We start from the raw sequence: 14,115 nt of genomic DNA on the forward strand, positions 1-14,115 counted from the left end.
TAAGGGGGAATCAAATTAGGTTTTGACTATGTAAGTTTGTAGTGTGATACCAGAAAGATCAAGATACTGTGATAGGTCATCCTTTTATAGGGATGATTGTGTGCAGTTACTGTGGCTGTTTATGTTACTCTATGTGGTTTTGCCCTAAATAGTCTAGAGGGAAGGGCTTTATACGTAAGTACAATAAACACTCACCTGAGTGATTCTGTGGTTCTTTCAATCTATAAGTGCATCATTTATGACATTTCATGAAAGGTGACTGGAAAAACGAAAAGAATGTCTTATGTCAAACAAAAATCCTAGATCAAGTTTAGAGCTTCATTCCTTCCAAAGTATTACAACTAAGTGTAATGGCATTTGACAGTATTGACTTCTTTTATATGACTTCTTTCGGCTGACTCAGCATTCTGAAAAAATAAATAGTGTTCTCCCTTTGTGATTGAAAGGGTTAAATAGTACCAATTCATTACCACTCACAAAAGGATTTATTTTCTTCTCATAAATCAGTTTTATTCCACATTTTTATTATTCCCTTGGGTCAGCTGCTCCAATTGAAATCAATACAAGTGCAAGTGACACAATCAATCTAGATATTTGATTATGGATTTGAGACTCCAAGTTCTGCTCTGTGTGTTTAGCTAGTCTCCTTCTGATAGTGTCCCTGGAGAATGGAAAATTCTTATTGGCATCCATGAATTATGGGCATAGATTCAGAAACCAGATACTGTGATAATCTCCATTTATGTACTGCTGCAGCTAGAGAAAAAATGTTCTAACCATGGAGAAGCAAGCTTGAAGGTTTTGAAGCTGACTGTTTCTGAATGGTTTTTTAGTGTATAAAATCCCTCATGAAATAAACTTGATAAAGTCTCATCATTTGTCTATAAAACCCCTCAAACAAAACACATGAAATCAGGAACTATAAGCTCTGTCATCAGTTTAAGATTGCAAATGCAGCAAATGCTTTTGCTATTTGATGTCTTGCGTACAATGTGACGTTTTGCCACTTGGATTACTAAACTGTACTGGGACACTTCCTCCTGTTCATATCAGGATATCAGTGCTTGGACACTGGAAACCTTTTTGAAATACAGAGAAGTTGGTTCTACTCATAGAATCCTTTCCACAGTTTGGTTTAGGTCATGGGCTGCGTTCTTACTGTGTGTCTCTAAAACACTTAGTACGGCGTGCGGTGTGAGGGATCCAGAGCTGATGCCCCTTGGTGCTGTTGCAGAAAAATTGAGTTACAGTGGAGATGACTATAATTACAGCAGAGATTTAATGTACTTAAAACACTGTTTTAACTGGAAGGTCTAAATGAGACCGACTCAGTTGCAAGACTCATTACATGTTTCTGTGTTTATGAAAGAGTAATGAGAAAAACCAGTAATTCAAATCAAAAAGGTTTTGTCTTGGCAGCTTCATCAACAATTACAGAGGTTTTTTTAGTTCAAAGCCTCATGGCACTGAACTGAAAGCTCCAAGGGATAGATGAGACCACACACCAAAGGTTCTTTCCTGCCTGCCATCATGATGCAGCCTAATCTCGGCTGCGGTCATTAACTATCCATGGGGTCTGTGCTAACTTTCTTGCGTGAGCTCTCACATCAAGCTGTGGGCTTTATTCTTTTTTCAGTCCATAGAATTAATGAGCACATAAATGCACATTACTTAGTGTTTGTAACACTAATAATCACTTATTTCTACTGACAGGAACATGCTTTCATCATAATGATTACCCCTGCTTTGCCTTAGGGTTCTTGAAGCATTCTACAAATATTCATAGAATCATATAACAGCTGAGGTCAGAGAGCACCTCTAGGGAACAACCAGTTCAAGCTCTCTTTTCCAAGCAGGGTTAGTTGGAGCACATTGCCCACGACAGTGTCCAGCTGGGTTTTGAGTATCTCCAGAGTTGGAGACGCTGAGCAACTTGTTCCAGTGTTTGACCAATTTCAAAGTAAAAAAGTTTTTTCTTAGGTTTAAACAGAATTTCTTATATTTTCTGTATGTACCCATTGCCTTTTGTTCTGCTGCTATATATTGCTGAGAAGTATTTGGCTACTTTATACCGTCACAGCAGGTATTTGTACTCATTTTTAAGATCCTTCCCCCTCTTCTTGGGGCTAAACAACCCCACTTCTCTCAAACTCTCTGTGTGTGACAGATCCTTCAAGCCCTTAATCGTCTTTGCATGGACTCCACTCCAGTTAATCTAGATCTGTGTTGTACTGGGGACTCCAGAACAGGATGAGCTCTCCAGGTGTGTCTCGCCAGGCTGAATAGAGAGGAGGAATCCCTTTCCAATGTCAGTGACAGACAACATACACATTCTTCACATCTTAGGACAGTCTAAGATAGCTCTACCAAATCTGAGTCTGTAAGAAGCCTCTTTGAGTGATGACTTGAGTACTATTCAGGAACTGCATCTGGGTCTTTGAGCTTTCAGATTTCTGCTGTGTGCGCCAACACGGATTTTGAACTTGCTCTTCAAATATTTTCCATTTTTCAGATTTAAAACTAAAGGCTTCTTTTAATTCCCATGGAAAAAGGAAACAGATAAATTTTTTCAGTGCAGATAATGTGAAACTCTTCTTATTTACAGGAAAAGTAAAATATTGGATTAATAATTTTTCCAGTTTCCCACAGTGCTTTTAAATGACCCGTTGTGACTCATTCAGCAACTCCTCCTAGCCTGTGAGAGTGAAGTTTTCATGTGTTGAGAGTCTTTAAGTTTTGGACTCCATTTGATGGACTGTGACCATGATATGTCCATAGGAACAATACATCTGTCAGCTCAGGAGAAGGGGAATGAATAGTGATTCAAGATATTGAGGCAAAAAATCAGCAGTGTGCTCATCTGAAAAAAAGAAAGAAAAAAACAAAACAAAACAAAACCTCCAAAACAGAATGCCAAAACATAAAAACCAGCCTCCTCTCAAAACACATAAACCCCCCAATAGTTTTTTGAAAAGAGGGGTATGGCTCAAAGCCAAGCTGCTTCACAAGTCAGTATAACAATTGAGATGGCAGTTTGAGAACAGTTCATTATTGCAATTCTTAGGAAAAGTGAGCCACCAATAATGTCAAGGAAATATTTTCAGCTGGTTTTCTATTGGAATAATCAAACTAATGGAAAGTGATATTTTTATTCTGAATACTGCTTTAGAAACAGTGGGAAAGGGAGAAAGGAACAAAGGAAAAATCTTAGCTGGGAGGAAAAGAGTAGATTTTGTGGTAGATATGAGGCCGACGTATAGGCAAAACTAATGGACAAAAGAATGAGCTTAGGCACAAAGAAGTGTGCATAGTCACAGAACTTCCCCCCAAAGATGGGGGGCCAAAGAGACACAAACTAACATAGGGACAGAAACTGGTGACAGTGAGGATGAGTTCTGGGCAAAAGGGCCGAAAAAGTGCGTTCCTGTTTCATTTTTATTTTGCTCTTCTGATCTGATATTAATTTTTTACATGGCCCAAGATAGAAGGCTTAACCTCCTTTTGCTCATAGTCATACAAAGCAGGCATAAAAAGAACTCTAAGTGTTTGTGATAGTTAACTAAGTAATCTTTGTATAGGTACTCATATGAATTGTTCATTGAGCTGGATTTTTGCTACATTTAGTCTTTGAGTAGTCTTCTTCAGTGGTAATAGTTCTGCTTCTGTCTGCTTGAATATCGTGGTACAACATATTCTGTAATGTAAAAAAGGTTATCAGGACATAATGGAACTATATGTAAAGTATGGATTGGTATTAACCACGAATGCAGTGATACTAATAGAATTACTTGGTATTTGCCCACACTTGTGAAATATGTGTCTTTCTCTCTTTACTACATAAAAATGAGACATCTCAGTTTATTAGCTTTTTCCTTAAAAACATTAATTTTGATCCTGATGGAAGGAGTACCTTTAGATGTGCCAAATTAGGAGGGAAAAAAAGTTCTTAAATGTGAGATGAACGTGTTTAGTTTGTATTATTTCTTTGCTGTGAGAATGATTTCATGTTGTATCATTTCCTGCGCTCCTGACAACCTTTGTCACATGAATAAGATATCAGGATGCTAATGACTAATATACAGTATTCTGTGTCTGCTGATACTATACTGTACTGCTGTGACCTTTGCAATATTATGTATTCTGATTGGCTGTGCATTTCACCTCTTCCCTACAAGTTAATAAGGCTGTAAAAAGGAGAGAACTTGAAATCGCCAGCCAGTCAAATTACAGAATATTGAAAAGGTCAGAGCAGTACAGCACACAGAAAAAAATTATGGAATATATGAGGCATTAAAATTCTTGTGACAATGATTATAACAAGAATGGAAAAGGATACCCATTTATGTTATTTCAATCTAGTGAACTCTGTAGGATGACGGACCCAGGACAGCAGTAATTTACGCACCACTGACTAGCAGGAGCTTAATTCACCTATTTACAGGGGTGCTCAGTAACAGGAATGCACATCTGCTTGGGAGCCCCTGCAAAGTGTCCACCTAAAACCATACTGAACCCTCAAGTACAGATACTCACCAGCTAGAGTGCTTTTTGAAGCTTAGAAGTTTTAAAAAGTGATTTTGAGTGGAATATGTACTTTTGTGTCTTTTTAATGCAAGCATGTTTTATTCCTTGACTTGTTTCAACTATACATAACTTTTAAGTATATTTATGGATATTCTTTAGCCCTCATTTCTTCATATGGATCTTTTCCTGAAAAACTGACATGCTTTGATCTGATATAAACTAGGTATAAACTGGGAACAGCAGAAGTATTTCTCAAATAGCAGCCTTTGGCAAAGAAGCCCCTCAGATAATTTTGGGGAGATGTAGAGAACTGAGCAGGAAGGCTAGTATAGGAACAAAACCATAACTATGCAAAAATATGGAAAGAGTAAGGAGCCTGGGGAAGCCCTTCATGTCTGCAAAGGATTTAGTTTTTTAGAAGACGTTATAGAAAATGGTGTCTCTGAGCGCTTGCCTGTTGAGATTCATCTTTTGGTACAGGTGTTTGCATGCCTTAAGTGTTGAAGGATGTGGTGAGCCAGATGTAGGAGTTTGTCTTCTGCCCCTTCAGGCTGTTCACGTTGAAAGAACCGTGGGCGAATCAGGGTTGTTGGAGTGCCACTGTCTGTTCATGGCAGGAATTACAAGGCAGAAATGAGGAGGTGTTCTGGTACAAACCACTTGTCTGAAGTAGAGCAATGTCTCTTAGGACTTTACCACTGTCTGGGGCAACTGCTGTTTAGATCTGCAGCACACTTGCTGGTGGGCTACAGTAGGACTTGGGAGCAGGATGGAGAGAAAAACACACAGGAAAAATGGAAAAATGGAGGCCTCATCCACTTATACTCACAAATTGGGTCCACACTGAGGCAGTCTGGGCAGGAATGGCATGGAGTGATATGACAGGGTTATCGCTGTATCACTTTCTGTCAGGCTGAACCTATGTGTCTGCATTTTCCAGCCCACTGAAAGCAAAGTTTAGGCAGTGAGAAGTGGCAAAGCTGCATATTGCAAGTCAGCCACAGCAAGACCTGCATTTTAAAAATGTTCTTCTAATATTTTACTTGCCAGCAGCACTGAGTTCCTTGGCTGGGAATTGGGATAAAACACCTTTTGTCTGTGTAAAATTTGGGTTAGGAAACTTGCAAGTACTCCTTAGCTTTTTATTAGAAGCAATGAAAAATTTTGAGCTGCTATGTTGTCTATCTCATTGTAAATTTGCGAGTTCATTTTTGAGCTGAATAAAATGGTTATGTAATTACATACTTCTCCTAATTATTGAGTAATTATATACTTCTTATAATTGCCGAGTAATCACTCTGCTATAACTAGAATTTAATGTTACAACTAATTGTATAATTACTGTATATTAATGTTGTTATCCAGGCAACTTGGAATAGAGTGTTATCCTTTTAATTCATTTTTTGTTACTCGAAACTGTATTTTTAAAATATAGTATAGGTAGCCATTGGAAGAAAGATTTAAAATGGAATAAAAATATCAGCAGAGGAATTACATGGTTTCCTTCCAGGCTCAGGTGGATGAAATTAAAATATGAACAAGTTAAAACTGTACTGTTGATAGAAGAAGTTTCATTTTCACATGAATTTGGCATATATAAATTTCTGTTAGACAAATTCCTTTTATGCTTGAGGTTTGAATCTATCTTATGTGCTGCTCTGTTAACACTGTATTTTTAAATTTTCCCACACACTGGAGGTGAAACGTTTGAAAAATGCATCTCTTTTTTTCCACAGCCAGCTGAGTCCTTAAGTGTTTAATGTCTCTAGGATCTTAAGAATATATATGTCAAATGTTGTTGCATGATCTTCACAAATAATAAGTCACAAACATCACAAAAACTGTGATAGATAATAGGGGCAGTATGCTTTGTTGGATTGCATCTTCTCCCAGATCACACACAGGGACAGTTTCACAAAGGTGCAGAAGGATAGTTTGATATGCAATTTAAAAGCTGAGATCAAGTAATGCAGATGCATTTTTCTAGTGCTCGTTGAGTAGCCTGGGTACATAAGAGTAATCTCAGACAAAATAACTTCACTTCTGCAGGATTCTGTATGTGGAATGTGTAAATGTGGTTGCTCTTCTTGCATGATAAGAAGCTTTGCCTCCCTTGCTGTACCTAAAACAGGGTCTCTTAGATAAACTTCAGTGAAATCCAAAATAAATCCATCAGGCTTCATGAAATCATTCTACCTTCACACTGCTGTAGTCTGTTTGGGTGGTCTGGTGCTATGGCAGGGTGTATTTGAGGTAGGATTTGAGCAATGAGGTACCAGGCTACAAGGCAGACTTATAAAAAAGTTTTCCAAAGCTGTCCCCCTCCCCAAAACCTCAGAAAATAAGGTTGTTGTACGTTACCGGTAGAACAACTGAAAACATCAGTGCAGCTCATGAGCACCAAAATAAAGGAATGGCTTGGATTTGTACCCTAAGTGAACCAGATTGTTCATAGGAATCCCAAAATTAGAGGAAAATCCAGATCACTCATCCATGGAAAAATGTAATGTGAGCATGACTGAAATGTACTGCAAATGCACCTTAATGCACATCATAGAAATATGGAATATTTAAAAAATTGTTTCTGATTGAATAGCATTTCAGTTTTAATAGTTAATTTGAAACTTGCATCAAAATGAGTAAGTCTGATGAGTGTCCCTTTAAAAATAAATTAAAAGGTTCATTTCCTTAGGTTTTTTGTAATTGTCTTATTTAGATTTTGTAGATGACTCAGATGTAAATATTGAATCTTCTAGCTGTGACAATGTCTTAATTGATTTACAATATTTTTATAGTTATAGTCTGTTTAATCTCATTCTCAAACTTGTGTGATTCTGCTGTTGTTTGTAATACAGAATTTCCACTGACTTCAGTGTGAGAGCTCTTCATGAATTGCTGGATGGTAATAGTAATATTAATTGTTTGTGTAGCACTTCATATATTCAAAATAGGAGATGATATTTAAATGAGTCAGCTTGGCTCTCAGATATGTGACCAAGGCCTTCATGAAGTCAAAAAAATGTTACTTGACATGTAATTTTTTATTTTCTAATCTAACTAGGTATTTTGGAAGGGTTGGGTTTTTTTTCTATTTTCGTAGGGTAGAATATTGTCTTATCTTAATTTTGAGATCTTAAAAGGGTTGCAAAGGACATGTAGGTTGCTATGATGATTTCAGCTGGTAAACTGAGTACTTCAAATCCTTCTTTTGTCTTTGAGAGGACTGCAGGCCATGCTGGAAAGCTTGTGTAACTGCGGATGGCTGTTATGCATCCAATGGAATTAGCTTATAAACTCCTAAGTTAAGCGTTTTTGTAGAGAATTCGAAAGGTTTTGCCAGTCTTTCATGGGCATAAGAATTATCATTAATGTTTGGAATCTGCAATTACCACACAACTGTTCTAGAACTTCTGTTTGCTGTATGTAGCAATCAGCTTTGCAACTGATTGATACATGTATTGGTTTGTTTATTTTCCAATATCTACAAATACCACAAACTGTTGGCAAAAGGAGAAGAAATGGTGAATAATATTTTTTCTTCGCAATAGACCAAAATTTTGTGTTACTGGTATAAATGGCAACTCTTCATTTGAGTAGAAATAAGACTTGGTTCATAAAGACAGTGAATTGTAGCAGATGCAAGGCCTAACATTTGTTCCTTCCCTCCCCCTCTTGTTTTTCCATAACAGATAATGCTAATTATTCTCTTGTAAATGATACTCGGATGTTGTGCAGCAGCAAGGAATTCAATGTATGGGTACCCATTAAAGGACTGATTCCATTTTCTAACTACACAGTACAAGTGAACGTGTCCAACAGCCAGGGCAGCTTGATAAGTGATGCTATAACCATAGTCATGCCTCCAGGAGGTAAGTATGAAAAAGTGCTTTTTCTGTGCATGTAACAATTACACAAACACTCTGTTCCACAAAATGTTATTTATTATCGCAGCTGAGGACTGAAGTTCAGAAGAATATGTTTGCGTTAGTAGTTCTTACTCACAAAATTGTTCTTTTTGGCTTCTAATTTTTCACGTTGTTCCATTTAAGAACCAGAAAATGAAAATACATAGCTGTGTAGTTAGCATATTATGAAGGTGAGAAGTGCATTATGTACTTCATTTTTTTCTGTGAATGGTGGTGTATTCTGGCATGGACAGCTAATCTAGCCCAAGAATACAGAGAGACTCACCTGCAGTTTGTAATCTGTTTTAGAGCAAAAGTTGTAAGTGCTGAAAAGGAACACTTACCGGATAGACTTAGAGAATTTGTTTAATAATAGTAATAGAAACCATTAGCAATATATTGAACGAGAACCCACAAAATAGTGTAGCTGTAAGAAAGTCAGTTACCATGTGCTGATTTGCAGTGAATTAGGCTGTAAGCCAGTCTGGATATTATTTCATAACAATTTGAAATAAAAGAATTGAGCAAATACACCCTAGTGCAAGGTTTTGTTTTGTGGCTTTGTTGTTGGGTTTTTTTTTCAAGAAAGTTTACATTTATAGCTGATGTAGATGTGTTACTTTTGCATTTTATTTTCACAGACACCCTAGCTAATTAGTTTTTGTTAAATAAATGCCAATGGATACAATTAATTTAAGGCAATTTTGAATTTTTAAGTGAGAGTCCAACAACACTTGTTTTTGAAAGATGTGTGGCGTAGCTGTTGAGCAAGAACAGTGTAGAGGGATATACATATAATTTGAAAATAAAAAAAAAGAGGAAAAAAAAGAAAGAAAAACCGTCAACCTTACAGTTCAAAAACACAGGCTTGAAACAATTTGCTTGCAAACAGATGGATTGGGTTTGGGGACTTCAGGAAAGGAAGCAAATACAATACAGCGTTTTTATGACAGTTTACTGAGGAATAAGGAAAAAGTCAATTCCCAGCCCATTTTATACTTTTCCAATCCGATTTTCAAGTTGCACCTACTATTAACAAATATACATTCTCATATAATAATAAAACTGCATGTGAGTTTTACTGCTCATTTAAGTCTGAGCAGTAAAACACTGGTATTTCTAACTCCAGTGTCACATTTCAATTTTGCTTAGCAAAATTTGGTAGTGAAAATTTCACCAAATGACAAAGTAAAGGATCTTTAAAGATAAGCAAGGATGTGCACAAGTTTATGACAGCCATTAAGATACACTTTCTTTCATCATTAGATTGTTGTTGATTACAATTAGAAAACTTATAGCTTTGAAATTATCTTTTTTATGACCTTGTGGTAGTTTAAAAGCAATACCTCATTGGTTAAATAGGTTTTAGTTCATGCTTCCTTTTAGTTAATGATCTGAAAACATATTATCCTGATTTACACATAAAACCATGCTGAAAAGCATGTGGCATTCACTAGGATATGTGTGTTTAAGTAGAATTAAATTAGCAGTGAGAGTTATTAAAGAAATCTTCCATACTATTGTCCAGTGGACTGTGATCTGTAGAGAAATGAATAATAAATGAAGCAGTGCATATGAGAAAAGTGCTCTCACACACTGTATTTTCACTGTACGTGTACACATGTACAGACACACGTGTGTGTATCTAGGACAAGATATGGTTGCTTTACTATGATGTTTATTGTAATGAGTCTTTGAATATTACACAATTCCATTGCATGCTAAATTATGAGTATAATGGTAATTTTACACTGGGCAGTATTCAGTGCCTTCACTCTTTCTAAATTGTTGAATGAAATCTAGTTGCTACTTAAATAAGAAAGATTTTTATTTTTTACTTCAGTGGCCAAGATTTCACTTAGAAGATTTGTTTGATCAAAAAGTAAAGAAGGTTTTGTTATGTACGAAAGCATAGCCTTTTAATGAGTGTTAAAATGTAGCATTGTCTTTTCAAGGATACCAAAAAAATGCTATTTAAGAGATCTACTCTGTGGGGAGTAGTTCATGGAGCTGGATGGAAGATTATGTAAGAGGGAGAGTGGCACAGCACAAAGGAGTATTCCATTTTGAAGTTATTGCTGATCACTGTTTTACAATTATGATACAGGTTTTTTTCCAACATGCATTTCTTTTGTTCCTTTTTTTTAAACTTTAAAACACGCTGCACACAATATAGAGAACACCAAATCCTTGGTGTTACTTGATTTAATATATCTTAATTTCTTATCAAGCTGATTTGCCATGCTTAAAGTCAACGCTTAAAAAAACTATCTTAGAAATAAGGAATTTATTTTATCTAAGCTCTTGACTAAAATTGAAGTGCAGGTTCAAGAGTTCTTGGAAAGCTTAAAAAAATAAAAACTGAATCCAAATGTTAATCCATAAATATGAAACTTTCTTTTGACCCTTACCCTGTAGTGGTCTGGAGTTACTAATGGGGTTAGGATTTCAACTCTTAATGGGACTTGGTGCATTAGTGTTTGGTATGCATGGAATTCAGCATTCAGTTTAATAAGTGGTTGACATTGGTGATGTCCCTTAATTTGCTTAAATCTAATTGGCTCTTTTATCAGTCAAACCTGTATGGATTGGCAATTGATCAGAAAGGGTCAGCCATGACTGTGCATGTACTTAAATGCTGGAACCACCAGTTAAAGTCACTGTTGCATAATAAGGAGCTGAAACCATGAGAACAAATGATCTTCAGAGTCGGAAAGCAAAGGAAAGCGGAGAAGTTTTTCAGGATGTTCAAGTTCAGAACAAAGGCATTATGGAGTATATAAATTTTAAATACACTGCTTTTTGCCTCAAGACTTAAAGCATTTTTTTTTCCAGATGAACTGAAATCTTGTCTGAAACAGTCTTTGTTACATCAAAGAACTGCATAGAAAGCTAAAAGAGATGGAAGAAGCATAAAAGGGCATAGTTTAAAATGATTAGTGACAAATTTCATACTGCAGAGGTAGAAGTAAATTTTTTTGAGTTTTATATTTTTTCCAAAAAGAATAAATTTGTTCTATTTATCTTGTCCTAAACTGCTTTGATAGAAGCTATAAAAAATATAATATACTATCCAGTGCTTCATATTAATTTGAGGATGCCCGCCAGTAAAAGATCGGGAAAACAAATTGTTTTAGGATTAAATTAACTAGATAAATGAATTGAAATGATACAGAGGATATAAAACTGCAAAATTCTGGGAGACAATCTTTTGCACAGAGTTCTTGGTTATACATTTTTCTCCTCAATGTGTGCTGTTTCTGATGTAGTGGCACACAGAAGACCCCATTATTTTAGAATTGCTTTGTAATAAGGGATGGTAAGATAGCAGAAAGGAAATTTGCAATCACTGCTGATAATAGCTTATACTCTAGTTAAATCCATTTATTCCCTTCCTATGGCCACCAAAACTTGAGTATGGAAGGGAATGGGAAGAAGATGGATTATCTTGAAAAAATAGGTGCTAAAAGAAGGACAGGCTGCTGCTCTGATGGGAAGCAGGAAGGTGGAGGCTCAATCATCACTTACAAAGCAGGAAAAAGAACTGGATTTCCAGTCATGACAAGAGGTCTGAAGACTGTTGTGGATGCTAATTCTGTATCACATTGCAGGGTTATCTCTCTGTGTATTCTTATACTGGGGATTACAAACCATTAACTTGGTGCTGATTTATACACAGAAGAGAGCCTCAAAGAATTGATACCTACTTCCTGTGTAAAACATGAAAGATACTCTGAAAAAAAGTTGCCTAAGTAGTGAAGTGCCTCTTTAAACTCTGCCATGATTTATTAAGTATGTTGTTCGATTATGTGCTCTGTCCGTGATTTGCACAACATAGGACTGTCTAGCAGGGAAAGATGTAAGATTTTGCCTTAGACCCTTAAGCCCCTGTTTCTGTGTGGAATACTGCATGCCTCTGCCCAGGCTTCTTCTCAGCAGCAAAACTTGAGCCTACATACCTGTAGCTGTTGATGTTTGCTCAAGATCTGCAGGAGATGGTGCCCTGCAACCAGAGGATTTCAGCCACTGTTAGTTTAAGTTGCAACACCTCGGAGACTGGATTATATCAATATCAATTCGGATATTGAACATCATCATAGGACCTCTGATCTAATTATGCAAACAAGTAGGAACCACATCATACAACTTATATTCACATCTGAAAGCATTTGCTCATGCAAGTTGATCACTGAAGCCAGCAGGCCTCCTTAGAAGAACGAATATTCAATGAACAAAGCAAACTGATGCTAAATCAGAATAATTTAGGAAGAAAGATCAAACTTGAATATGCTAGAATTTTCCCTGTGAGACAGATTTGTTTTCCCATTTTTCCAGTATCACACTGAGTCACACCATAAAATTTGTTTTGAAGGAATGTCCTTTGCTTCAAATTTAAGGTATTTAAGACATCTCTTTTTTCTCTCTCTTTTCCTTCCCCCTCTTCTCCATTTCCTCTCTCTCCCATCTCTCTTTAGAGAAAAATCCAAGAGAAAGAATCCAAGAGGATTCTTTTTTGCTATATCATTTGTGTTAACAGAAAGTTCTTTGTGAAAAATTATGATCATATCCTTTGTAGAGGTAGTTTAAGGAGATACCAGGATAGAGTAGGGAGAGGGAAAGAGCTTTCGTGCATCTCCCATCAATGACCTGGCTAATTACAGTGTCAGTAGCAAGCCGTGTAAATTGTCCGTTCCAGTTCCTTTTGTCCAGAAAGATGATATCATGGGGATATAAGGGTAGGATTGCAAAACTGCTTGTGTGGAAAACTGGGAGTTGTTCTACTGAAAGAGTAATTCTTCTCTAATCTCTGCAGTATTGAACTGATTGTCATTTTCATTAGTGCTATTTTCTTCTTTATTCCCCTCTCCCAGGCTGTTCAGCGCACCTTTCAGTGAGCTCGTACTGTGTCTATTCTTGATTTTGGGTGCGTGTTTTGGAATGGCAAGTGATGAGAGAAGTAAGTCTCATTCCTGAACAGTTGTTGTCTTCAGGCTTTGGCAATGGGAGGCACAGAGGTGCCCTCTTTGCTGCTCACTTTCCTAAATTGCAGCCAGCTGGGGCTCAGCCTAACTCCACACCTCATAAAGGTGCTTTAAATTGAAGTTTAGTGTAATTCCCCACTCATAAAACTGGGGAGTTTTGCCAGCAGGCAATGACACTCCAGCTATGTCCTTTTCTTCTGATTGCCTCCTTCTCTTTGCTTTTGAGCCCTTCTCTTTTGGGGCTGGGCAGATCTCCCATAATTCTAGCTGTGCTCTTTCCATGGTTCAGAATCAGGGCACCTGCATTTATCAGCTCTTTGGTTGCCTTCTCTCTTCTAGAGCAGCATGAAACAGCTGGGACAAGAGGGTAAAACCAGCAATTTTAGTTGCCTGGAAGAACATGGATGTGTTTGCTTGCTTAGGGAGAGCCAGATGAGACAGGGAAAACTGTGCAACAGCTAGTTGATCATCTCTAAGCTGGTAATTAACCTTACTGAAGAGGTCTCACTCAGGTCTTTCCAAAACCTTAGGCCCGGCGTGAGATCCAGACTGTACTTAAGACCTCTTAGAAGAAATGTGTGCTAGAGAAGACTCCATGCTGAAATATTACAGCTTAATTGTACTTCAGAAGTACAGAAGAATATACAAAAAGGGGGGAAATGGGCTGTTGTGAAATTTCGAGGTAGATCATTATTTTAAATTAT

The 14,115-nt window shown here is 36.9% G+C and overlaps 1 protein-coding gene across 3 annotated transcripts in view; it reads left to right on the forward strand.

The window, feature by feature from the left end:
* Positions 1 to 14,115, forward strand: part of USH2A (usherin) — a 322,330-nt gene that overhangs the window by 211,274 nt on the left and 96,941 nt on the right. For all 3 annotated transcript variants that reach the window (XM_042051713.1, XM_042051712.1, XM_042051714.1), the window contains one exon: positions 8,214 to 8,393. In XM_042051713.1, the coding sequence (XP_041907647.1) occupies positions 8,214 to 8,393 (180 nt within the window). The remainder of the gene's footprint in view (positions 1 to 8,213; positions 8,394 to 14,115) is intronic.

This window comes from Corvus kubaryi, unplaced genomic scaffold (assembly GCF_017639235.1).
Source record: "Corvus kubaryi isolate FWS band 111438036 unplaced genomic scaffold, C.kubaryi_AGA036_p1.0 76, whole genome shotgun sequence".
In the NCBI taxonomy this organism is placed as follows: Eukaryota; Metazoa; Chordata; class Aves; order Passeriformes; family Corvidae; genus Corvus; species Corvus kubaryi.